The 24,166-nt window shown below is 44.0% G+C and overlaps 2 protein-coding genes across 3 annotated transcripts; one reads left to right on the plus strand and one right to left on the minus strand.

Annotated features, from left to right (window-relative positions):
* Positions 1-9,408: 9,408 nt before the first annotated feature.
* Positions 9,409-11,993, minus strand: LOC140077111 (uncharacterized). 2 transcript variants are annotated; one of them, XM_072124002.1, is made up of 4 exons: positions 11,851-11,993; positions 10,065-10,703; positions 9,634-9,705; positions 9,409-9,537 (listed from the first exon to the last, which is right to left on the minus strand). In XM_072124002.1, exons 1-3 carry the CDS (start codon positions 11,897-11,899, stop codon positions 9,644-9,646), a joined length of 750 nt encoding a protein of 249 aa, XP_071980103.1. In that variant the 5' UTR covers positions 11,900-11,993; the 3' UTR covers positions 9,409-9,537; positions 9,634-9,643. The 2 variants fall into 2 exon arrangements, with proteins under 2 accessions (XP_071980103.1, XP_071980104.1); XM_072124003.1 differs by having other exon boundaries at positions 10,065-10,700; positions 11,851-11,985.
* A 7,265-nt stretch (positions 11,994-19,258) lies between these two features.
* On the plus strand, positions 19,259-23,965 carry LOC140076747 (uncharacterized). The gene is made up of 4 exons (XM_072123416.1): positions 19,259-19,384; positions 20,927-21,499; positions 23,053-23,130; positions 23,758-23,965. The coding sequence occupies exons 1-3, from the start codon at positions 19,336-19,338 to the stop codon at positions 23,106-23,108; spliced, it is 678 nt and encodes a 225-aa protein (XP_071979517.1). The 5' UTR covers positions 19,259-19,335; the 3' UTR covers positions 23,109-23,130; positions 23,758-23,965.
* Positions 23,966-24,166: the final 201 nt, after the last annotated feature.

Raw genomic sequence — 24,166 nt, forward strand, 5'->3', positions numbered from 1 at the left:
TGGAGTTGTTCTGACTTGGTTGCAGGCCTGGATCCTGTAGCCGCACTACCACCACTCTTTCCTGGTATCAGACCCTGTGACTTTGGTGCAAAGTCCTGTGACTTCTGGTGTTTGGAAGCTGCTGTTACTGCTCGTGGGTCACAATCTCTTGCTGGGTGACTGGGTCCCAGAGGTCTTGCAGACACAACATCAGTAGCACCTTTGGGTCTTTCCTCATGGCCGCCTTGCATCTCCTTCCCAGCCTGCATTCCCCCAGACCTGGTGCGCTCCGCTGGTAACATCACTCGCTGCTTCAGGTTCTCCTGGATGGTCTGTCTCTCCAGCGATGTCCTCCTCTGCCTGCCCGGGGTGGAGGTGGATTGTCCACCTGAGGCCTGGGATGGAGGCTGCTGCACACTCTGCATGTTCCTTGCTTTTGGACTTTCAGGCACTTTAGCTTTACTCACAGGTACTACAATCATACTTGCAGGTTGTTTCACCAAGTTCTGACCTGAAACTGCTGGTTTTTCCACATCAAATTTCTTTGTAAAACTGGGACTGTTCACATTTGTTCCTTTCACGGAGTCTTTTGAAATCACATTGGTTGCTTGCACTGGCTGAGTAGTATTCACCAGATTAGGCCTAGAAGCCTGGGCCTTGCATGGGGAGCTTCCCCACCCAGGGTGGCCCCGCCCTGGGCTAGCTCCAGACATCCAGAGAGATCAGGAGCTCAACTAGCACACAACCTCACCTCTAGGAGGCAGGATTATAGTAGTTATATTCTTGTACATAGGGGACAGTATTATAGTAGTTATATTCCTGTACATAGGGGGCAGTATTATAGTAGTTATATTTTTGTACATAGGTGAAGTATTATAGTAGTTATATTCTTGTACATAGGGGGCAGTATTATAGTAGTTATATTCTTGTACATAGGGGACAGTATTATAGTAGTTATATTCCTGTACATAGGGGGCAGTATTATAGTAGTTATATTCTTGTACATAGGGGCAGTATTATAGTAGTTATATTCTTGTACATAGGGGAGGGGGATATTATTGTAGTTATATTCTTGTACATAGGGGGCAGTATTATCGTAGTTATATTCTTGTACATAGGGGCAGTATTATAGTAGTTATATTCTTGTACATAGGGGGCAGTATTATAGTAGTTATATTCTTGTACATAGGGGGCAGTATTATAGTAGTTATATTCTTGTACATAGGGCGCAGTATTATAGTAGTTATATTCTTGCACATAGGGGGCAGTATTATAGTAGTTATATTCCTGTACATACGGGACAGTATTATAGTAGTTATATTCTTGTACATAGGGGGCAGTATTATAGTAGTTATATTCTTGTACATAGGGGGCAGTATTATAGTAGTTATATTCTTGTACATAGGGGGCAGTATTATAGTAGTTATATTCTTGTACATAGGAGGCAGTATTATAGTAGTTATATTCTTGTACATAGAGGGCAGTATTATAGTAGATATATTCTTGTACATAGGGGGCAGTATTATAGTAGTTATATTCTTGTACATAGGTGAAGTATTATAGTAGTTATATTCTTGTACATAGGGGGCAGTATTATAGTAGTTATATTCTTGTACATAGGGGACAGTATTATAGTAGTTATATTCCTGTACATAGGGGGCAGTATTATAGTAGTTATATTCTTGTACATAGGGGCAGTATTATAGTAGTTATATTCTTGTACATAGGGGAGGGGGATATTATTGTAGTTATATTCTTGTACATAGGGGGCAGTATTATCGTAGTTATATTCTTGTACATAGGGGCAGTATTATAGTAGTTATATTCTTGTACATAGGGGAGGGGGATATTATTGTAGTTATATTCTTGTACATAGGGGGCAGTATTATCGTAGTTATATTCTTGTACATAGGGGCAGTATTATAGTAGTTATATTCTTGTACATAGGGCGCAGTATTATAGTAGTTATATTCTTGCACATAGGGGGCAGTATTATAGTAGTTATATTCCTGTACATACGGGACAGTATTATAGTAGTTATATTCTTGTACATAGGGGGCAGTATTATAGTAGTTATATTCTTGTACATAGGGGGCAGTATTATAGTAGTTATATTCTTGTACATAGGGGGCAGTATTATAGTAGTTATATTCCTGTACATAGGGGCAGTATTATAGTAGTTATATTCCTGTACATAGGGGGCAGTATTATAGTAGTTATATTCTTGTACATAGGGGGCAGTATTATAGTAGTTATATTCTTGTACATACGGGGCAGTATTATAGTAGTTATATTCTTGTACATAGGGAGCAGTATTATAGTAGTTATATTCTTGTACATAGGGGGCAGTATTATAGTAGTTATATCCTTGTACATAAGGGGCAGTATTATAGCAGTTATATTCTTGTACATAGGGGGCAGTATTATAGTAGTTATATTCCTGTACATAGGGGGCAGTATTATAGTAGTTATATTCTTGTACATAGAGGGCAGTATTATAGTAGTTATATTCTTGTACATAGAGGGCAGTATTATAGTAGTTATATTCCTGTACATAGGGGGCAGTATTATAGTAGTTATATTCTTGTACATAGGGGGCAGTATTATAGTAGTTATATTCTTGTACATAGGGAGCAGTATTATAGTAGTTATATTCTTGTACATAGGGGGAAGTATTAAATTTATATTCTTGTACATTATAGTATTTGGATGCCCCTAGTTCATTGAAGACAATGGATTATTACTCTGGGTAAATCTTCAATCTTTCCATTGGCCTTAGCTGCTTGGCTTCTTCATATGGAAAGGGTTCAACTGTGAACCTTGATCCATACAGTATATAATCTGTGAAAGTAAAAAGTGGAAGAATAAAATAATTAGGATAAAGGTAGAGGCGATTATTAGCTCTTGATGCTTCCTATTTGGACAGGTGATACTTATAGAAACTGATTCAAATATAGAGGAACATTGGAAGGAGCACCACAAGAATGAGTCCACTCAATGGACCACGACCTGGAGGAGAATAATAGTGAGAACTTCTAGCAGTAGGAGAGAAGATGCTGCCTGGCAGTGATCGAGCTTAGTCTTGATTTCCCCTTCCATGACCTTGGACAATAAACTAGATCCTCTTAAAGGTGAAGATATCACCCAAGTTTATGTTATCCAGTTGCAAAGGGAATAAAACCAACCAAGTCCGGGCCACACAACAACCTCACATTCTGCCTCTATAGTAGATATACTCTAGTGTAGGATATTATAATCAGCAGGGGAGACATCTTTTGATTCATGGTTGGTAAAGACTCATTACTTACACACATTGGATCCTCCCATGGGCGTGGTGTCTGAGATTGTCGTCTTAGTTGCGATGGTTGTGGTGGGTACCCAAGTCTGGACTACTTTAAACAAACAATGTACTCCTCGATAGGTAGTGTAATATTGGGAAAAATGCACCTTAGTAAAGCCCAGATGGACAGTCACCGTCATGGTGTTTGACGTCTCTTCTGTCTTATTAGAGCACACAACAATCTCCCTCCCTCTTGAATCTATTATCATGGTCATATTTTGATCCGTGACATTGGTGGAGTAGACTAAGACATCTTCAGATCCCACTTTTCCGATTAACGTTACTATCAATTCTGGATCTCCGGGTGATGTTTTGCAGGGTTTATCTGTAGACTTATCAAGACAGGAGGCATCTGATGCATTTCTCTGGGCTCGTACTCTTACCACAAGGCTGGAGATGGAAAGGATTTCCACTGAGCTGGATGTGATCCTTGTGTGATTGATTACAGATGGTGGGATATACATGGTAAGGTTCAGGTTGATGTTCCTGTGTATAACAGATGGGTCGATGATCTTATGAGCTTCTTCATTGCCCAAGGGAACATATTTGAGAGATGGGTCCAAGGATTCAGAAAATACTGCTAAAGGAAATTGGGTATAATCCATGAGGACATGATGTAGCACAGTTGAAGGCAACTCCAAGCATTGAACTTCCCACCAGATTTGGTCAAACCCATTGACATATGTCCATACGACTGTCTAGATTTCTTCATGTGTATACAATGCTCTATATATGATGCTACCCATAGATCTAGTCCATGTTTACTGAACTTTCTTTATAAGCCTCAGAAAGATCTTGACTTCATACAGTACTTTAAGTTAGTTACTTTACAACTCATACATTTTGGTCATTGAAGTGACTAATAGTCTAATGAAGCTTACCAAGTATACACAGTGTCAGCAGGGTGAGGGTCCTCAGCGGGATGTCCATGTCTTGGCCGGAGCTCTGGGAGGTCTGCTCTACAAGATCTCCAAGGCAATAGCGTATATGGGGTGAGATAGGCTGAGCAAGGTGTTTACCATTAAAGGGACTCCGCCATCTGTAATTTTATACCGAGGGCCTTTTCAAGGAGAGACTGTTATTGGTAGAACCTATATCTCACTGATAAGGTTTATTTGTCAGGTTGTTAAAAGTGTTACACGACTGTACCATGTAGATATTACATATACGTATGTCATTAGAATATGGAAGTATGAAGCTTCTTTGTGTAACACCCCTGCCAATGCATAGTCAGATGGAAAGTTGCAAATAGCGCCCTGTCCAGGTCAGGAGCTGTTAGGGAGATTGACCACCTCTATAGGAAAGTTCTGGAACCTAGACATTGTGTAATTGCAGCTGTAGATTCTGCTTGGAAAGGCAACAGTTAACTGGTGTGTGTAATTAGCCAATAAGCTGTCTGCTATGTTAGCTAGAGTGTGATTGGAGAGGTGTTACCACCTGACCAGGGGGAATATAAAAGCCCGTGCTGGGTGGAAGCACAAGGTCTCAGGTCTATCTCAGGGTTCAGAGAGAGTAAAGAGAGAGTGCTGCCACAGATACTAATCTCATGAACTTATAGTGCCTCAGGCCTACTGCCTGACACTTAGGGCAAGTCTGGAGACTCTAGCCCAGAGCTGAAGCTTCCACAACTTGGACCCAGCTTGCATCTACTATCAGGTCGTGTGCACTATTCCTGCAGACCACTCTCCATGACCACTCCAGCAACCAAAATATGCTTACCACCACAGGCTTCCCAATCCATTACCCAGGGACATATCCTACAGACACTCAGGGGTTGCCCCAGGGATAAACCACTGCAACAGCCTCTCCCTCCATATTTCTTGCACACACCACCTGCTGGAGACCTGCCAGGCTGTAGGACGGCCCTCCGGTCCCCATACCAAGCACCCTGACCACAGCGCGCCCTAGGCCGCAACCGCAACTACTCTGGTATTCTAGGACCCGGCTGCCTCCAGGCCCCAAGAAAAGGCAAGGCCCCGGTTGGGGATGTTGCACATGGTTGCATGGGGCCTGGCCTTTTCTTTGGGGCCTGGAGGCAGGCGGGGCCCAGAATACCAGAGTGGCTGGCTATTGCGGCCTAGGGCGTGCTGATGTCACGGTGCTTGTATGGGGACCGGAGGGATGGATGGGCGAGCCAGTGGTGGTAACAGCCAAATCCAGGGATCAGACGGAGGCAACGTTGTGCAAAATAACTCACGGTTCTTTATTGAAGAACAGGAAGCAGGCCACGGGCCGAAACGGTCAAACAGCAAATTCGGATTCTGGCACTGGAGTGCTCATGGAGAGGGGTCCACAGGAATAGTGCACCAGCCTGATGGTAAATGCAGGCTGGGATAATTGAGATGGAGCTGTGTCCAAACTGTAAAAGTTGCAGCTCTTGGTTAGAGTCCCCTGACTCAGTTCCTGGGATTGGTATCTGTGACAGCACTGAAGGTGTGCTACACACTGGGGCAAATTTACTTACCTGGTCCTGTCACGATCCCCGGTCCGGACGGTCCAACGAGGATGAAGTCTGGCGCGATTCATGAAGATCATGCGCCTGAGTTCCTACATCCGCCCTTCCCCGCCGAGGTCTGCCGGAGTTCACCTTCTTCTTCCCGGTGCTTGTAAGTAGGTGTCTTGCGACACAATTCTAAATGTTAAATCTTGCGCGTTATCCGAATCCGTCGGTTTGTCCGACGGCCTGCCCCCCCATTTCTGTTGCCAGTGCCGATGTGATCGCGTGCCAAAATCCCCTGTTAAATGTGGTGCAAAACAGAAATCGCCGGGAAACCTGACGAAAATGCGCACTGCGGACCCTTAGTAAATGAGCCCTACTCTCTCTGTTCACTCTGACTCTGAAGTAGCGATGAGTCGTTTGCGAATGAGCCGGCACAAAGAGCTGGCTCTTGTTTAATAGGGAGCTGTTCAGGAGCCAAAAGAGCTGGCTCCTCTTAGTGAGCGGAGCCTAATGAGCAAGCTCACTAAGAAGAGCCGTAATTCCCATCACTTCACTGAAGATCCTGAACACCATGTGCACCCCCTGCACAGGGGTTTTATACTCCCCCTGGTCAGGTGGTAGCTCCTCTCCAATCACACTCCAGATTACAAAACAGACAAATAATTGGATAACAACTTACACCCATTTAACTATTGCCTTTCCAGGCAGAGGCTACAGCTGCAAGTTTACCTAAGTTATCCTGGCATTATCCTCTGAGTTGCACAGGCTCACCAGAAGGATCCTAACAGGGAGAGGGCACTGTTCGCATCTACCAACTTGCCGTTGGCAGAGGTGTTGCAATAGCATATGACCGGGTGCGGGAGGGAGGATGGGTGAGCGCTCCTCACCCCTCCTTTCTCCATAGGAAGCCCCGGCTTGGCATGGTGCGTTGAGACACTGTGTACTCACCAGACTGTGAATGGGCACCAGACTGTGAATGGGTACCATAGACCATAGACTACAGGTGCCATGATACGACCGCAAACTGTGTGGTCGTATCATCGGCCACGATACTCTAATGTGAATAGGACCTAACTCATGTTCCAGGGTTGTGTTTGCACATTATTATTATTATTATTGTGCCCATTTTTGTGATTTGACCTGCACATAATATGGCAAAGGTACAAACAAAATTACTGGCCCAATAGGTTTCTAGCTCCTTGTTACCGATGCTGTTCCTTCCGTTTTTTTGATCTTTGGGTCGCTACGATCACACATATACCAAATTTGTATAGGTATTATGTTTTAATAATGTTTTATAATGTTTCTCTTCCATCACCCATGTCTCTGCATGTATATGTACCTGTGAATCCTTTGATAGCTGCAGCCTTTCCCTCTTCTCTGCATACACACATGCATCTCTCACTGCTCTAAGCCATTGTTGTGGTGTCCTTATGGCGCCCCACTGTATCTTCCTTGTCAAAGCTCATCCTCAATGACAGAGACAGGAAGAGGGGAGGGGGAGGGAGCAAAATGAGTCATAACTCTCCTGCTGCAACTCCTCCTATTCAGCAGAGCTCAGACTTGTAAACAAAGAAGCATGGAGAGTCTGGGCACATTACAAATGTAAGTAGCAGGGCTGCTGAATCATTTTATGCACATTCAGGGATTATCTACAAGGAAGTAAAGGCACGTGGGCAATTTATGTGAAAAAGTGTCCAACCCCTTCAAAGCAACCCCCACTAATGTTCAGAGAGAGTGGGTAAGTAACCTGTGCAAATCTCATTCATATTTTTTATATTCTCAGTACTTTTCAGTGACAGATACTGTGTTGCACACAATTATTAAACAGTGCACTAGCATATAATCCAGGACAGAGCACGGGACTGGACATGTCTATTCTCTTCCATAAGAGCTGCACCTTTACATTGTGTTATCTTGTGCTCCGGCTCCAGATAACGGCAGCTCCACAACTGCCGGAGACAATGTCAGGTGAAGGATGTCTGACATCATCATATGGTGTAAGAAAAGCACAAAAAATACAATATTAATAAAGTGTGAAAAAACAAATAGGAGATTTTACAGTTATCCTTCATCCACCGGATCCTGGATGCCGGGGCCCCCCACTATCTGCAAAACAGAGTAATCTCCATTGCTTCCAGCTGAGAAAGAAGCTCCCCTTTCCTCATGGTCAGCCCCCTTCATGTTTGTCAGCCATGTTCCCTTCATATATGCTTCCCTCTACTCATAGTGAGCCTCCCCCTACATGTGAGCTGCCCACTCCTCTTTGTCAACCACACCTTTTATATTTGCCCCCTATCCTCACAGTCAGCCTCCCCTTCGCTTGTGCCTCCATTATATTTGCCCCCTCTCATTACAATATACCCCCTCCCTTCATATTTCCCCATAACCTCACAGTCAGCCTACTCCTTCATACCCCCCTTCATATTTTCCCCCTGTCCTCACAGTCAGCCTCCCCCTTCATATTTTCCCCCTGTCCTCACAGTCAGCCTTCTCCTTCATACCCCCCTTCATATGTTCCCCCTGTTCTGACATTCAGCCTCCTCCTTCATAACCCCTTAATATTTTCTACCTGTCCTCACAGTCAGCCTCCTCCTTTATACCCCCTTCATATTTTCCCCCTGTCCTCACATTTAGCCTCCTCCTTCATACCCCCTACATATTTCCCCCTGTCCTCACAGTCAGCCTCCTCCTTCATACCCCCCCTTCATATTTTTCCCCTGTCCTCATAGTCAGCCTCCTCCTTCATACCCCCCTTCATATTTCCCCCTGTCCTCACAGTCAGCCTCGTTCTTCATACCCCTCCATCATATTTTCCCCCTGTCCTCAAAGTCAACCTCCTCCTTCATACCCCCCCTTCATGTTTTCCCCCTGTTCTCACAGTCAGCCTCCTCCTTCATGCCCCCCTTCATATTTTCCCCCTGTCTTCATAGTCAGCCTCCTCATTCATACCCCCTTCATATGTTCCCCCTGTCCTCACAGTCAGCCTCCTCCTTCATACCCCCCCTTCATATTTTCCCCTCTGTCCTCACAGTCAGCCTCCTCCTTCATACCCCCCTTCATATGTTCCCCCTGTCCTCACAGTCAGCCTCCTCCTTCCTACCCCCTTCATATTTTCCCCCTGTCCTCACAGTCGGCCTCCTCCTTCAAACCCCCCCCCCTGTTTATATTTTCCCCCTTTCCTCACAGTCAGCCTCCTCCTTCATACCCCCCTTCATATTTTTTCCCTTTCCTCACAGTCAGCCTCCTCCTTCATGCCTCCTCCTTCATATTTTCCCCCTGTCCTCACAGTCAGCTTTCTCCTTTATATCCCCTCCCCCCCTTCATATTTGCACATAGCAAAGCAGATCTTGTGATCATCAGAGTTCCTTAAACCTGGAATAATACAAAATGTATCTCTGTATAGAAATACATTTGCTATGCCGTCCCAACGGCGGGACCCAAATTGATGTCATTTCAGGTCCTGCAGGGAAATGCGTTATACTATGGCTGTACCTTTATTGTGGACATGTTATTGATGCTTTGTTCTCCAACTTGTGATGGATTTTGGCAGCTGCTATTGTGCACCCAAAAATGGAAATCCAATGGAATGGAAAAATGAATATGAATGGACAAAATGAACGGACACGTTAAATAGATCCATATACTCATATATTTTAATAAAATCATTGAGCGCACAGTTTTTTGCAGATTTCTCTACACAAATTCTCTTTTCTTGAGTCTTGTCAGCTACTTGGACCCTTCATATGGCAATGGATCTACATACACTGATCATAATCTGTGAAAGTACAGAAGAGAAGAACAAACCTATTGAGATTCCAGTACAGGTTAATGTTGGCTCCCGATTCTTCATACGTGGACAGGTGATACTTACAGAAGCCGAATCAATTGTAGAGGAACGTAAGAAGCGAAACCAGAAAAATGAGTCCACTCAATGGCCCACGACCTGGAGGAAAAAAAATGGTGAGATGGACATGAGAACTTCTACAAGGGGAAGGAGAAGATGTCACATAGACATGATCAAAGCTGCCCTAATCTTTGTTCCCCTTCTAAACCCCTTCGATCACCTTGGACAATGACCTAACATCTTAATAGAGAGGAGACATCTCACAGGTTCTTGCCATACAGTTGCAAAGTAATGTAACCAAGGTTGGGTCCCCTTTCTTCAAAAGAAGAATTACATCCATATGGTCTATGTCTAGACTATGTATGACCCTCTTTATAACATTATCATAAGAGGACATACCTGGCACATCACAATCATGGAAGTTTTGGATTCATTTTTGGTAAACGCTCATTACTTACACAAACTGGATTCCCCCATGGATGTAGGGATCGTTGTGGTGGTGGTGGTTGTCAACTTGGCTGTCTCTTGGATGTGCCTCTGGGTCGTTTTTTCCCTGGTTGCCTTTGCCATGGTGGGAATAGTTGCAGTGGGTTCCAAGGTCTGAGTTGTGCTAACCACCAAAGATATTCCTGAGGAAACCTTGGAGAATCCTGCATAATGTATGGTTTTGCTCACAACTTTAATAGTCGCTGTCGCTGTGTTTTGCTCCCCTTTGCTCTTATTCGCGTGCACAGTAATCTCTGGGCCTTCTGTATCGATAACCGCGCTCAAATTTTCATCCGTGACATTGCCGGCGCAGACGAAGGTGTCTTTAGATTCCACTATTTTGTACACCATTACCTTCAGCTCTGGTTCTTCAGGTGATGTTATGCAGGATTTATCTTGGCAGGAGGCATCTGAGCCGCTTCTCTGGGCTTTAATTGTGTACACCAGGTTGGAGTTAATGTAGCTTAAGCTGGTGGATACAATCTTTGTGCTATTGGTTGCAGATGGTGGGATATAGATGGTGATATTCAGGGTGATGGGGGTGTCACTGATCTTATCAACTTTTTCTGTAGCAGGTTTGGGTGATGGGTCCAAGTATGCAGAATTTACTGCTGAGGAAAATGGGACATAATCCATGAGAATGTGATGTAACCAAACGTAAAGCAACTCAGGAGCAGGGGGCTTCCTACTGGAATTCCCACCAACTAAGGCACAAAGACATATATAACGTTATATAGTAATATTACATTTAGATGCTGGGATGGACCATAAACCTTACATTTTGGCTATGTAGCATTGGGGATAACCTCTCTCCATATACTCTATTACAGTGATGGCGAACCTATGGCACGGGTGCCAGAGGCGGCACTCAGAGCCCTTTCTGTGGACACCCGGGCCATTGCCCCAGCACACCAGACAAGACTCAAAGAATCTTCCTGCAGTTCCAAGCAACTTAAAAGATGCGGCTTTCAGTCATATTTTGATACTTAATTCGCTACTTGGGACTCTAGGAAGAGGGAGAATTGGACAGGCTCGAAATATTTTAGGACCTCCTGCTGGCCCCACGATCCTGTGTACAGAGGGAAACTGGAAAGAAGCTAAAATTATGAAAATTTTCCATCTTTCTACTGTGTTGCTGTCCTCAGGAGTCCAATATGATTGAAACTTGTTGAACAGGGAGCAATAAGTTACTGCTTTAATTTTTGGTTGGCACCTCCCGATAAATAAGGGGGGTTTTGGGTTGCAGTTTGGGCACTCGGCTGCTAAAAGGTTCGCCATCACTGCTCTATTAGGTCATGGGGTCATCACGTTGGACCCCTTTCTATGAGAGACTGACGCCTAAGGGCCACCAAATATTACTACAATCCATGTGACAACCCCCAGAAGTATCAGCCTTGGATTTCTGTCTGTCGGCTCCACATCAAGCAGCAGGTCAGATTTTCTTGATACGCTTTATGTTTAGGTGAACATCCCCTTTAATTGAGCTTTTTATAAGAATAACTACTGAAGATTCGATACAATGGAAGATTATTATATTAATTTATAGATATGTTATACCATGATTATACTATGGTTTATACTAGTATCATCCTCCACATCTCTATAATGCTGCCCATAGATCTAGTCCATGTGTGGTCGTATTTCTATACAAGCCTCAGGTAGATCTTTTGAACTTGACTACATACTTTTATATTGTTCTTTAAGATTGTTAATGTACATTTTAAACATTGGGACAAAATAAAGTCTAGTGTAACTTACCAATCACACACAGTGCCAGCAGGGTGAGGGTCCTCAGCGGGATGTCCATGTCTTGGCCGGAGCTCTGGACGGTCTACTCCACAAGGTCTCCGAGGCAGTAACTTATATGGTATGAGATAAGCTGAGCATTAAAGAAACTCCACCATCTGTAATGTTATACCGAGGACCTTCCCAAGGAGAGACTGTTATTGGTAGAACCTATATCTCACTGATAAGGTTTATTTGTCAGGTTGGTAATAGTGTTACACTATACCATAGAGATATAACATAGACATATGTGACTACAATAGGTATAGTCTATAGTATTATGCTGATATGGCTGTTGTGTGGATGAAAATATGAGGCCTACAGAGGCCATATGTAACGTAATCCAAAAGATCTGTGACCATATGGAAAGACACTGAATGGACCATAAGATTCTAAAAACACAACAACCATAGACCATCCCCCTCCTAGACTACAGAACGTCCTCACTAAAGACACACACATTTATAGTCTGAACCAGTAAATGTTCTCCACAACACTCACAATCCCATGTAAACCACCAAGTGGACCACACATTGGCATATGTGGATTTAAAATCATGTATGGACCATAACATTCTCCCGAACGCTGGTTTATTGTTCTCCAGGCACATGCAAATGTAGTACCCTGGAGCAGAGGAGCATTGAACTTTGGACATTTCCCCTATACAAAGTCAGCATCTTATTTTATTTAACATCAAGGATTAATTTGCATTAATCTATAGTGTTATATACATTCTATTTATTAGTACTAGTTGAGAAAGGGTAAATGAACATTGAGAGACAATTCTGACTGTGTATCTCTAACTAGAGCCATAATTTTCCAGCTAAAGTAGAGACTTATTTACCATAAAAGCAGACAGCTTGACGTTTAGCCTGACAGATGCTGTCTGGAAAGTTGTTTACACTTTAGAAACTTTCTACCATAGAATATTAGGAAAAATCAATGTAAGTCTGTGGGAGAATGCTTTGTCGTTTTTTTTTTGTGCTGAAATATAACCACTTCTCCCCTGATAGAAGGTATATAAGGAAGATAGTACCAGTCCTTAAGGTAGGGAACAGAGGAGAAGACTGCCAGTCTACCTGAACAAATAGAGCAATCATAAGAAGAAGCTGAGACTGGGATACTCTGCAATATACCCTGGGATCCTAGCCTTTGACCCGGGTACCTGCCTTCTGAGAAGGAGAGACACAGTGGGCCCAGGCTTTCCTCAGCATAGAACACTTCTTCTTCCGGGGAGGAGATTGGATTTGGTCCTTTGATTTGCTTGTATTGCTTTGCACTTATATTTGATCAGAAGGAAACTGTTCACTGTAGACCCTGACGCTCTAGACATATTTCCCAACGGGATGCATCACGCCTTACCATCCCTTCCAAGGAGCAGCAACACGTGGTAACACCACGACAGTGCCTGGCCACCCTAACCCGGGCACTGCACAATTCATCAAGTAGATCAAACAATGATTTTCAACAACCTACAACTCTTTACATACAACCAAGTGGTTCACAACTTTCTTCATAGGACAAACATCCATCAAGTATACCCTGCAATGGTTGTCAAAGACTCACAAACCTCAAAGTAAACCAAGCAATCCCAAGAAAAGGCTCACCGCCATATATAAACCAGCAAGTGGACCATGCATTGTTCTAGAAAGATCCAGAGCAGTATATTTACCAGGGTCTGTATACAAAATAACCATGAGGGGGCTGTTTGGGATGAATATTTTAGGGTACAGGAGACTGTTTTACTTTCTGAACTTTTAATGCCACCATGTGAGTTCACTGCAAAGGGGCCCACTGAGGCTCTGTCGCCCAGGGACCTACTGAAACCTGGAGCTGACCCTGTATGAGATCCACCTATTAGCTTGAAAGTGATGATCCTGTGTAGATCAGTTGTGAGACTTTGTAAGGGTTTTGGAAAATATTTTGTGACCCACCTGGGGGTTTGTTTATAGCTGTGGTCTTTGGAAACTAGATGCACCACAGTATTCTCAAGAATATACAATTAACCATGTGTACTTTATTAGGTCCTCCCCCTTTAGCCTATATAAACCATCAGGAGGACTATCTAATGTTCTATGGGCCCACAACGGTGTAGGAAACCATAGATTCACAAACAATATGGCAAAACGCATAGATATCCTACAATATACTGGTACTAACTCTACTAAGGTCTAGCAGATAAGCCAAGACTGGACTGGAATGCCTGTAATGGACATCACCCGAGCATGTAGAGAGCATGCACAAATCACAGGACCGGATGTTCCATGAGCCTTATATAAGAGCCGCACCTATACACGTTGTGTTGTCTTGTGCTTCGGCTTCAGATAAGAGCAGCTCCACAACTGCTGGAGACAATGTCAGGTGAAGGACGTCTGACATCATCCATTACCGTAACATATAGTGTAAACACTGATACTGGGTGCTGCTACAGTTTCACTACTATGTATACATGGATTATAGGAACAGGCTACACTAAAAACTTACGGTGACTACTAAAGAAACCATCCGTGAGGATGCCTGTCCTACAGGTGGTACGTGGGGATATCTGTCCCTACCCCTTTTGCAGGAGGCCATGATGTAGATGTAGATGGTGGAGGGGAGGCTCGTGATGTAAGCAGCAGACAGGGATCACACTGAACTGAAACCCGCAGTTCCTTTCATGGCAGACACAGTGAACACAGAAGCAAGTAACAGGCTGGTAACAGTCCTTCCCGTAGGCACACAAGGAGGTGGATTGGTTGGCTGATGCCATGATTCTGTTGCGTAGCATTTATTTGGGAGTGCCTCAGCTTTTGACCAGTGATCAGAAGGCTGGCAGTTATATCCAGGAGGAGCCAGGTTTGCTCTGCTGCAGTAGCAGCGCAACAGCAATCTCTGTAGCAGTATCAGACTTAGTCCACAGGTCATAAGACAATAACCATGACAAAGACAAAGAACTACAGATGGGTCGTTCGTCAAAGAGCTTGGACGAAGAGCCGGCTCTATTGAGTGAACCTCTCGAGTGAGCTCTTCAGTGAGCCGATAGCTCACTCAACCCCACCCCTAATCGGCTCACCACATTCACTTTAACCCAATAAAATTGGGTTAAAAGTGGTGTGGAGCCTCGCTGGACTGAAGTTCCCTATCATTTAATAGAGAGCCTTTCAGGAGCCAGAAGAGCCGGCTCTTCTTAGTAAGCGGAGCCTAATGATCCAGCTCGCTAAGAAGAGCCAAACTTCCCATCACTACCAAGAAGCAGAACCTCGGAATAAGGCTATATTCACACTGCCGTTGCCTGCCCGTACCGTACCGCAGCGGGCAACAGCAGTGTACGGGGAGAGGAGGAGGAGGTGAGCGCAGCTCACCCCCGCCCCTCTCCATAGGAAGTAATGGCGCACGGCGCCGTACTACGGACAAAGATAGGACATGTCCTATCTTTTTCCGGGGTACGGAGCGGTACGGTGCCGCACGTGTGCAGCACTGTACCGCTCCCGTAGGGCGCCGTGCGCCCATTGCCGTCTATGGGGGACGTATATCGGCCGTATATACGTCCCCCATATGGCAGTGTGAATGTAGCCTTAGCTCCTATTTATAGATTCTTACAGAGCTCGGTCCAAAGCGCTGAGCTTCCTACCACTACAATTGTATCAACATAATATAAATATCACATTAACTAGCACATTATTAACATATATAACATAAAACCTTTATAAATATTCTATCTCTAACGCAAAGGAAGGATATCGGAAAATGAAATACTGACACTAGGAACTACAACTCGGTACACAGAAAACAAGCCCTCACACAGCTCTGTATATGGAAGAATAAAAACCATGAAAAAATAAAAATAGAAAAGGCAGCATCCTTAACCCCTTATATTTTCGCTCATTTCTCGCTCTCCATCTTCAAAAATCCATAACTTTTTCATTTTTCCGTGTACGGAGCTGTGTGAGGGCTTATTTTGTGCGTAACAAATTTTACTTTCCTGTGATGTTATTTATTATTCCATGCCGTGTACTGGGAAGCCGGAAAAAAATTCCACATGTGGAAAAATTCAAAAAAATGTGGGTGCGTCAAGTTCTTGTGGGCTCAGTTTTTACGACTTTCACTCTGTGCTCCAAATAACACATCTACTTTATTCTTTGGTTTGGTACGATCGCGGTGATACCAAATTTATACAGGTTTTATGGCGTTTTAATACATTTTCAAAAATGAAACGAATGTGTACAAAAAAAAAATCATTTTTTGCCATCTTCTGACGCTAATAAAGTTTTCATACTTTGATGTACAGAGCTGTGTGATGCGTAATTTTTTTGCGAATTTCTACCATTTTGAGGACTGTGCGACATTTTGATAATTTTTATTACATTTTATATGTCATGTAAAAAGGTGTAAAAGTTGCGTTTCGGACATTTGGGCGCCATTTCCCGTCTCATAGGTCACCGACCATGGTGAGAACAGGGAAAGGCTGAAGCTCTCGAAGGAGGCAAAGACACAGGTGCATGTACATGCAGAGACATGTCTAATGGAAGAGATTTATTGAAAAGTGGCCAACCCTTTTAAGCCAAAAAATTCCCAAACCATGGATTCTCCGACCCCTCTACTACATTTGCTTGTCCCCCCATGTTAATGTAGAGTTCTTTTATTCAGCACTCTCTATGATACTTATGAACTATCTCAACCAATTTGTACCAATGGCTAGTGTGAGAGGGGACCTGACACCATTTTTGTGCTTCACGACACATACCCAAAGCATTTTCTTGTAAGTACCACTAGGGGGAGCTCAGATTAAAAAGATTTTTTACAACCTTCAGTTTCAGCTCCTGAGCTCCCACTAGTGGCAGCTGTAGGCAGACAGTTTTTAAATGCTCTGCTGCATAGAACACATAAGACAAACGCTGCACTTTTTACAACAAAGAAGTTTGTGTGACTTTTTTAATTCTAATTTCAACAGACTTTTCGTAGGTTAAACTTTATGGAATAAGAAGTCCCAAAGCTCAATGTCAGATTAGAAGACATTTCCTGTTGGCTTCATGCCCCGGCACAAACACATTGACCTTGTTCACAATGAAAAAGTGAAAGTAGGGACTTTTCGCTCCTTTGGAGCTGCTTGGACATGTTCTGTCAGGTATGTTCCTGTATACTTATATCGAGGAGTGCTGGGCTGACTTTAAAGGGGTAAAGCTGCGCCAAAATCCGATTGCGTGCCACACAATCTCAGTGCAGACACCTGTTAAATACCTGTGTGAGCCGTATAATCCACAAAATAGGTGCAAAGTCCCACGAAAGTGCAGCGTGCGACCCATAGTAAATGAGCCCCTATGTGTGGGACAGTATTGGCTGTTGAGGTCAGAGATATATGAAAGGGAACAGGTTGCGGACGGCTTTGTAGGTCACGGTTAGTATTTTAAATTGAATTCGCTGGGCAATGTGTAACCAGAGAGACTGGCGGAGAGGAGAAGAAAAGGAGAAGCGAGGAGACAGATGGCTAGCCGGGCAGCAGAGTTTAGGATAGATTGGAGAGGAGTTGGTTAGCTGGGAGACCGCAGAGAAGAGTGTTGCAGTAGTCCAAGCGAGATGATGAGGGCATGGACTAGTAATTTTGTAGACTCTGGATTGAGGAAGGGTCGAATGCGAGAGATGTTCCTTGAGTTGGAGGTGGCAGGTTGCAAAAAGGGCCTGGATGTGAGGCTTAAAGGATAAGGAAGAGTTAGGGGTGGCTCCAAGGCAACAGACTTTCGGGACCGGGGCGAGTGTGGAGCCATGAATTGTGACCGTTTGGTCAGGTGGTACGGATGTGTTAGGTGGATGAAGTTATGTTTTGTCCATGTTCAGTTTTAGAAAACGGGAAGAGAAAAAGGAGGATATGGCTGACACTCTGGCTGAATTCTGGCTAGAAGATAGGAGATATCTGGACCAGAAATATAGATCTGTGTGTCATCTGCATAGGAAAGGTATTGGAAGCCATGGGACTTAATTAGGTGTCCTCGGCCAGAGTGTAGAAGGTGAAGAGCAGGTGTCCCAGGACAGAGCCCTGAGGACGCCAACAGAGAGGGGGCAAGGTGAAGAGGTGGTGTGAGAGTGATAGACGTCCAGTTGGAAAGGTATGAGGAGATCCAGGAGAGGGCACGGTCAGTGATACTAAGAGTACAAAGCATCTGCAGCAGGAGAGAATGGTCAACAGTGTCAAGGGCAGAGGACAGATCAACAGGAGGAAGATAGTGATGTTTTGCCTTGGCTGACAGTAGGTCATCAGATGAGGTCAGAGAAGCCTCAGTGGAGTGATTGGGTCGAAAACCAGATTGTAGTTTATCGAGGAGAAAATTGGACGAGAGGTTGGAAGATAGTTCTAGGTGGACATGTTGTTCCAGGAGTTTTGAAGGCTTCTTTACGATGGGTAAAGTTGCATTTTTAAAGGAAGATGGAACAAGAACAGTGGATACCGAAAGGTTAAAGAGATGAGTTAGGGCGGGAATGAGCGCAGTGGTGAGGTTGGGGATAAGATGTAATGGAATTGGGTCAAGCGCACAAGTGGTGAGATGTGAGCTGGACAGCATGGAGGACACTTACTCGTCAGTAAGGGAAGAGAAGTTAGTTAACAGAGACGGGGATTGGATAATGTTGGTCAACAGAGACGGGGATTGGATAATGTTGGTCAACAGGGACGGAGATTGGACACTACTGGTTAACAGGGATGGAGATTGGACACTGCTGGTTAAAAGAGCAGGGGATTGGATAATGTGGGTGGGTTGTAGGGGATGAAGGTTGAAACTTTCTCTGATGTCGTCTATTTTGTTTTCAAAGTAGCAGAAATTAGAGGGTTTGGGGAGGGTGCAGGAGGATGTAGAAGGGACTTAAATGTAGAAAATAGTTGTCTGGGTTGTGAGATAAAGGAGATATAAGTAGTATTAATGAAGGAGTCCTGTTTAGCAGATGCAAGTGCAGATTTGTAGGTGAAGACCACCTGCTTGTATGACAGAAGGTCTTCTCTTTCGAGAGGGATTTCTTCCAACTCCGTTCAGCACTCTTGGCACTTTGCTTCAGATGTTTTGTGAGGTCGGTGTGCCAGGGTTGCCGGTCGGGTTGTCTAGATGTAGTGTAGATGTAGAGGGGGCTACAGAGTCCAGGGCTGAAGAAACTGTGGTGTTGTAGAAGGTGGCAGCAGTTTTTACCTCCTTGAATAACCGGTTCTCTTTAAGGGGATTCTATCTCATTCATACTGTAATGGCTTCATACTCACGAGGGCTCAGGTTATCTGAAGTCTCCAAAAATAATTTCCCAAACTGATTAAACAGTAATTTGTGTCCCAGTTCCCGGGAGAAATAATAATGTTGGCAAACAGAGATCAGTATCAGTAAAATATAATGACAAGGTAGTCCCATGACAAAGTCCTTGATATAAAGTCATGAACAGTACCAGGACTGGTCTCATTCACTCCAGCCTTGTTCTTCAGAAGATATCTCAGAAGAAGGGAGAACAATGAGTAGGAACTGGAAGGTCTTCATGGTTCTGGTCCTCTGCGCACTTGGTAAGGAACGACTGGAGAAGGGTTTTAGACGTTGATGTGTTTGTAGATAAAGTGTGGAGCAAACCAAGTCAAGAAGCAAGAAGCATCATGATTTGTGTACCTGATAGCTCCTCATAAACTATGGTTTGATGGACACATCGTTGATGATGAGTTAAGATGCTCCACCAAGGACTTTGACTGGTTAGTTGGTTGATCTTGGATGTGTGTGCTCTGATATTTCCTTCTTTCGGGGATAGTCTGATAGATTAGAGTCCCACCTTGAAGAATGTAGTTGCAATGACCCCAAATTTTTACTTGGAGGAAGTCAACTGAAAAAATTATGTTAATTGCTCTTTCCATAGCAGTTTATGGAACTTGAGGAGACAGACCTGCGTATAAGTCACAATGGCTGCTACTTGGAAAAGTGGAAAACTGTTGTGGAAGTTACTGGACAAATGGCTGAAAGTATGGGCTGAAGATCAGAGCTAGAGGTGGCCTTGGGCAGTAATTCTGTAGGAGAGCCAAAGCACTTGTGGCTGTCCAGGCAAATCAGGTCCGCCCCCTTGGCACTTGAAGACTTATCCACATTTTTATGAAGTACAGTAGCATATTCAGTATGGACAGTCCTGTCTATACAAGTCAGTGCTACTTAATCCCTTAGTAACCAAATGCCTCGGAGCTGGAGCTTGTTTACCTTAGCAACTTTCTAAAGACATTTATAAGGCACCTTCAGCCAAAATACATAATCTCCCTATTACATTGGTATTTTGTCCTATGCGATTGGTTAGTTCATTGGGAAATCTATGATATGATTATTACTGGCGATAGGCCAAGCGTTTACTAACAAGGTTTAGGGGTATTCCCATCTCTGCATTTACATTTAATTTAATACATCTGCCATATATAAACATTTCTTCAATTGGATGTTATTTAAAAAAATTACCCGAGTGAAAGTAACCTTTCATAAATGTGATCATGTTGTCATGTTGTTTCAGAAACAAGATAGTTGTCCTTGGATACGACCACCTCCGCACTCTGGCAGCGATGGCCAGGCGCGTGCTATATCTGTACATGTCATGTTGTTTCAGAAACAAGATAGTTGTCCTTGGATACGACCACCTATGCACTCTGGCAGCGATGGCCAGCCGTGTGCTATATTTGTACAACCACATGGTTTCAGTGCTCATAACCACAGAGCGGCTGTGGGCCATGCAGTAACTCCTAGTCATATCATATGTAAAAACTATTTGTATCTTTTTTGCAATCACTCCAGCAACAGTGGTCGTATCCAAGGGCGTCAACCATGTTTCTAATGGCTAAGGCTAATTTTACCGAGTTGTAGAAATGTAGAAGAGAAGGTGTATTTGTTGTCATTGTTGTGGTGTCTATTTGTACTTGAAGGCCATGTCCATAAGTCTTGAAGAATCTTGAATGAAGGTCTACCCTGAGCATAGTTCCTCTACCACATTGGCTGCCTTCATGGTCTGTACTAAATAACGATAACTTGGATGATGTGATATTGATCTTCTACAAATCTCATAGATGTTCCATTTCTCCTCACAGTTCCATCAAAGACCGTCAGAGTAGACCTGCCCGATCCAAACTCTCCTGATGAAGACCTAACGAGCGAGCTGTCCGTCGCCAATGGGCCTGTCCTTATTGATGTGAATGTTCTGGTCTACATACCTTCATCTGAGAACGGGAGTGCACAGATTGTCCTCTCAGAGTTGACCATGTCTGGAGAGAATCCATGTCTCTTCACCATTATCGCTGATGAGATGGAGCAGTGTAATAAATCTGCCAACACCAGTGGCCCCTGCAAACCACCGAGCGAGTGGGCAGAAGTGGTGGTGACATTGTATGGTGCGGTGAACTATGGAGAACCCTACATCTATAACGTCACGGTCACTGGTGGGGAACTAATGCTGACCATCTATATGGAAAACAAACTGGTCATTGTGCCCAAATATAACCCGAACCCCACAAACACGACCGTCTATCTCAACTTCATGTTTGAAAACTTTCAACAAATCGATAAGAACGCCAACTCATCAGATGTGGTCGTTCATGTGCAAACTTTGTACAACGCTCCATCACCCACGACGACCGCCCTACCGAGCGGACAGTCTGGTCTATGTAAGTGAGAATGTTTAGTCATATCAAACCCAATCCTGCAGATTGAGAAGATCATCCACTAGGAATCTGGAGCCCCACAAAAAAGTATCTCTCTGTCCGAAGGATCCAACCAGTTCATGTTTTCCATGGCCCACCCATGTTATTTCCTCTGCCCTCTCCACTTTCAGGGAGACACTGGTGGCAAAGACACTGGTTGGGACCACCAACCTACCTAATAAACTAGAGTAAGATTACTGAAATTGACACCAACAAGGACCTGGTATACCCCCCCCCCCCCCACCCATAATTTTTTTAGTAAGCATCATGTAATACCTCTTTGTACCAGTGGTGGCGCTGCAGAGAAACGAAACCCTAAAATCAAAAACGTCTCCATAGACATCAATGCAGACCCTGTTGTGGCTTAAATTAGGATTGAGCCAATTCCCACTCATCTTTATTGCTCCTCATCAGTGCGGAGTAGGTTGGCTCTAAAGTGGCAGTGTAAATTTCTTGGATGCAGTTTGTCCCTGTATGACTGTACTCCAAGCAGGGGCGTAACTACAGGAGTCGCAGCCATAGCAGCCAACATGGGGCCCACAGTGTCAGGGGGCCCCGTCGTCCGACCTGACACAAAAGAATGGAGGATGTGCACCATTATATACATGTTATGCTGCACATTGTATAGCATAATATGTATATAACATATATGTGATGTATATATGTTGTATGTGTTTGTGTATCTGTGATGTGTGTGATGTATGTATATGGCACTGTACTGTACTGTATGTGTATGTGCTGTATGTATATGGCACTGTATGTGTGTGTATATGCTCTATGGGGGACATGTATTATCGTATCTGCGCCAAAAAAATGCCAGGATTTCAGGGCTTTTTTGGCGCAGAATTGTTGTGGATCATTTATAATGAGTTGGCGCCAGAAAGAACAGATGTTTCTGACTATCCCGACACCTCTGTGTTTTTTTTTGCGCAAGTGGGCGTGGCCTAACTTTTCCACATTATCCGTCACATTTGTGTGTATTTTGACGGCATTTTTTGGCGCAAATTTTGGCGCACAATAGACCAGGAAAATTAAGGCGCTGTCCATGTAAGATTTTGGAGCACATCTCATTTTTATGGCGCCTGACTGATGAGTTCCGTCTACCAATTATTTACTTACAGCTGTGCGTTACTTGAATACATCGGGCTGTGCTTTCTGGGGACTGATCTCCGATGCCGACAGTCGTGCTTGCGCCACAATTAGTAAATACCCCCCCCCCCCCCCCTATATGTGTGTGCGTGTTTATAAATTTCTGTAAGGGTGTATAAATGTGTGTGTATGAGTGAAGAACTGTATGTTTATGTATATAGGTTTATAAATGGGTATGTATATATGAGTGTAATATGTATATTTTTAAAGGGGGGGTCCCATTCAGATGTCTGCTATGTCCTAGCTACACCCCTGACTCCAAGATACCCGTACATGAGTCTGGAAAAGAGAATGTAGAAATGTGACAACCTAAAATGATGCGAGTGGTTGGTGTAAACTTCCGATTGTAACGTTATCCTTCTCCCCAGGTCCTCTGGATGGCTCCGCCCTAGTGACGCTTTTTGCAGTTCTGCTTTTCATCTAATCCATAAATGACAGTTCTCTCGGTAAGTTATAATGATTGTACGCAAAATCTTAACTATATGCAAATGTTGTTGGTTATAGATCGTCGGGAAGCCCCTACACAGCACTTGATTTGTTGAACCTGTTGAAATCGGTGGATCGGGATGATTTTTCTCTAATATTTAGGAAAACTATGGGGGTCATTTACTAAGGGCCCGATTCGCGTTTTCCCGACGTGTTACCCGAATATTTCCGATTTGCGCCGATTTGCCCTGTATTGCCCCGGGATTTTGGCGAACGCGATCGGATTGTGGCGCATCGGCGCCGGCATGCGCGCGACAGAAATGGGGGGGCCTGGCCAAACGAAAACCTGACGTATTCGGAAAAACCGTCGCATTTAAAAATGGAAAATGTGTTGCGAACCTTGCGCTTACCTTCACTCAGCTGGCCTCGGTGAATTCCCGTGCGTTCAGATGCTTTTCAGCGCAGCAGCGCCACCTGGTGGACGGCGGAGGAACTACCTTAATAAATCCCGGCCGGACCCGAATCCAGCGCAGAGAACGCGCTGCTGGATCGCGAATGGGCCGGATAAGTAAATCTGCCGCTATGTGTGTGGTGGGGACAAGCAGATTTGGCCAAGCAAATATATATATATTTTTTTTATAATTTAGAATCTGTTGTATGCGTTTTCGGTGTAATCGTCCAATCCGCGGAACAAGCGCCATTGTCAGATGTCTTCAGCTCATGGAAGTCCAGGTCCTTGGCAACTCAAGAACACGGAGCTATAGACTGTGAATACTGTCTGCAAAATGTCTGTTTGTATAAAGGATAAAGATGTCAAAGTTCATAATAAAATGTATTTAACCCCCTTAAAAAGTTTATTTGCATGATAATTGCACTATAATACTGAGGTTTTTTGCAAGCTAGTTTACACATCTGGATTTTAAAGTTATATCAAAGTCAAAAGAAATTTTGGTGCAAATATGCTAATAAAGTTGCAAATATAAGAGAAAAAAGGAAAAGCCTAAAAGAACAACAACAACCACCACCTAGCCTATGCATTGGCAGGGGTGTTGCACA

The sequence above is a fragment of the Engystomops pustulosus genome, chromosome 9 (assembly GCF_040894005.1).
Source record: "Engystomops pustulosus chromosome 9, aEngPut4.maternal, whole genome shotgun sequence".
Taxonomy (NCBI): Eukaryota; Metazoa; Chordata; class Amphibia; order Anura; family Leptodactylidae; genus Engystomops; species Engystomops pustulosus.

What these genes read in the sequence shown, in the direction of transcription:
- LOC140077111 (XM_072124002.1), bottom strand. Translation starts at nt 11,899, where the DNA reads ATGGACATCCCGCTGAGGACCCTCACCCTGCTGGCACTGTGTGTGATT. An exon ending in GCTGGCACTGTGTGTGATTG is followed by an intron (nt 10,704 to 11,850) that starts GTAAGTTACACT and finishes CATTTTCCTCAG; the next exon opens with CAGTAAATTCTGCATACTTG. An exon ending in CATGGGGGAATCCAGTTTGT is followed by an intron (nt 9,706 to 10,064) that starts GTAAGTAATGAG and finishes TTTTTCCTCCAG; the next exon opens with GTCGTGGGCCATTGAGTGGA.
- LOC140076747 (XM_072123416.1), top strand. Translation starts at nt 19,336, where the DNA reads ATGAGTAGGAACTGGAAGGTCTTCATGGTTCTGGTCCTCTGCGCACTT. An exon ending in TCTGGTCCTCTGCGCACTTG is followed by an intron (nt 19,385 to 20,926) that starts GTAAGGAACGAC and finishes TTCTCCTCACAG; the next exon opens with TTCCATCAAAGACCGTCAGA. An exon ending in GAGCGGACAGTCTGGTCTAT is followed by an intron (nt 21,500 to 23,052) that starts GTAAGTGAGAAT and finishes CCTTCTCCCCAG; the next exon opens with GTCCTCTGGATGGCTCCGCC.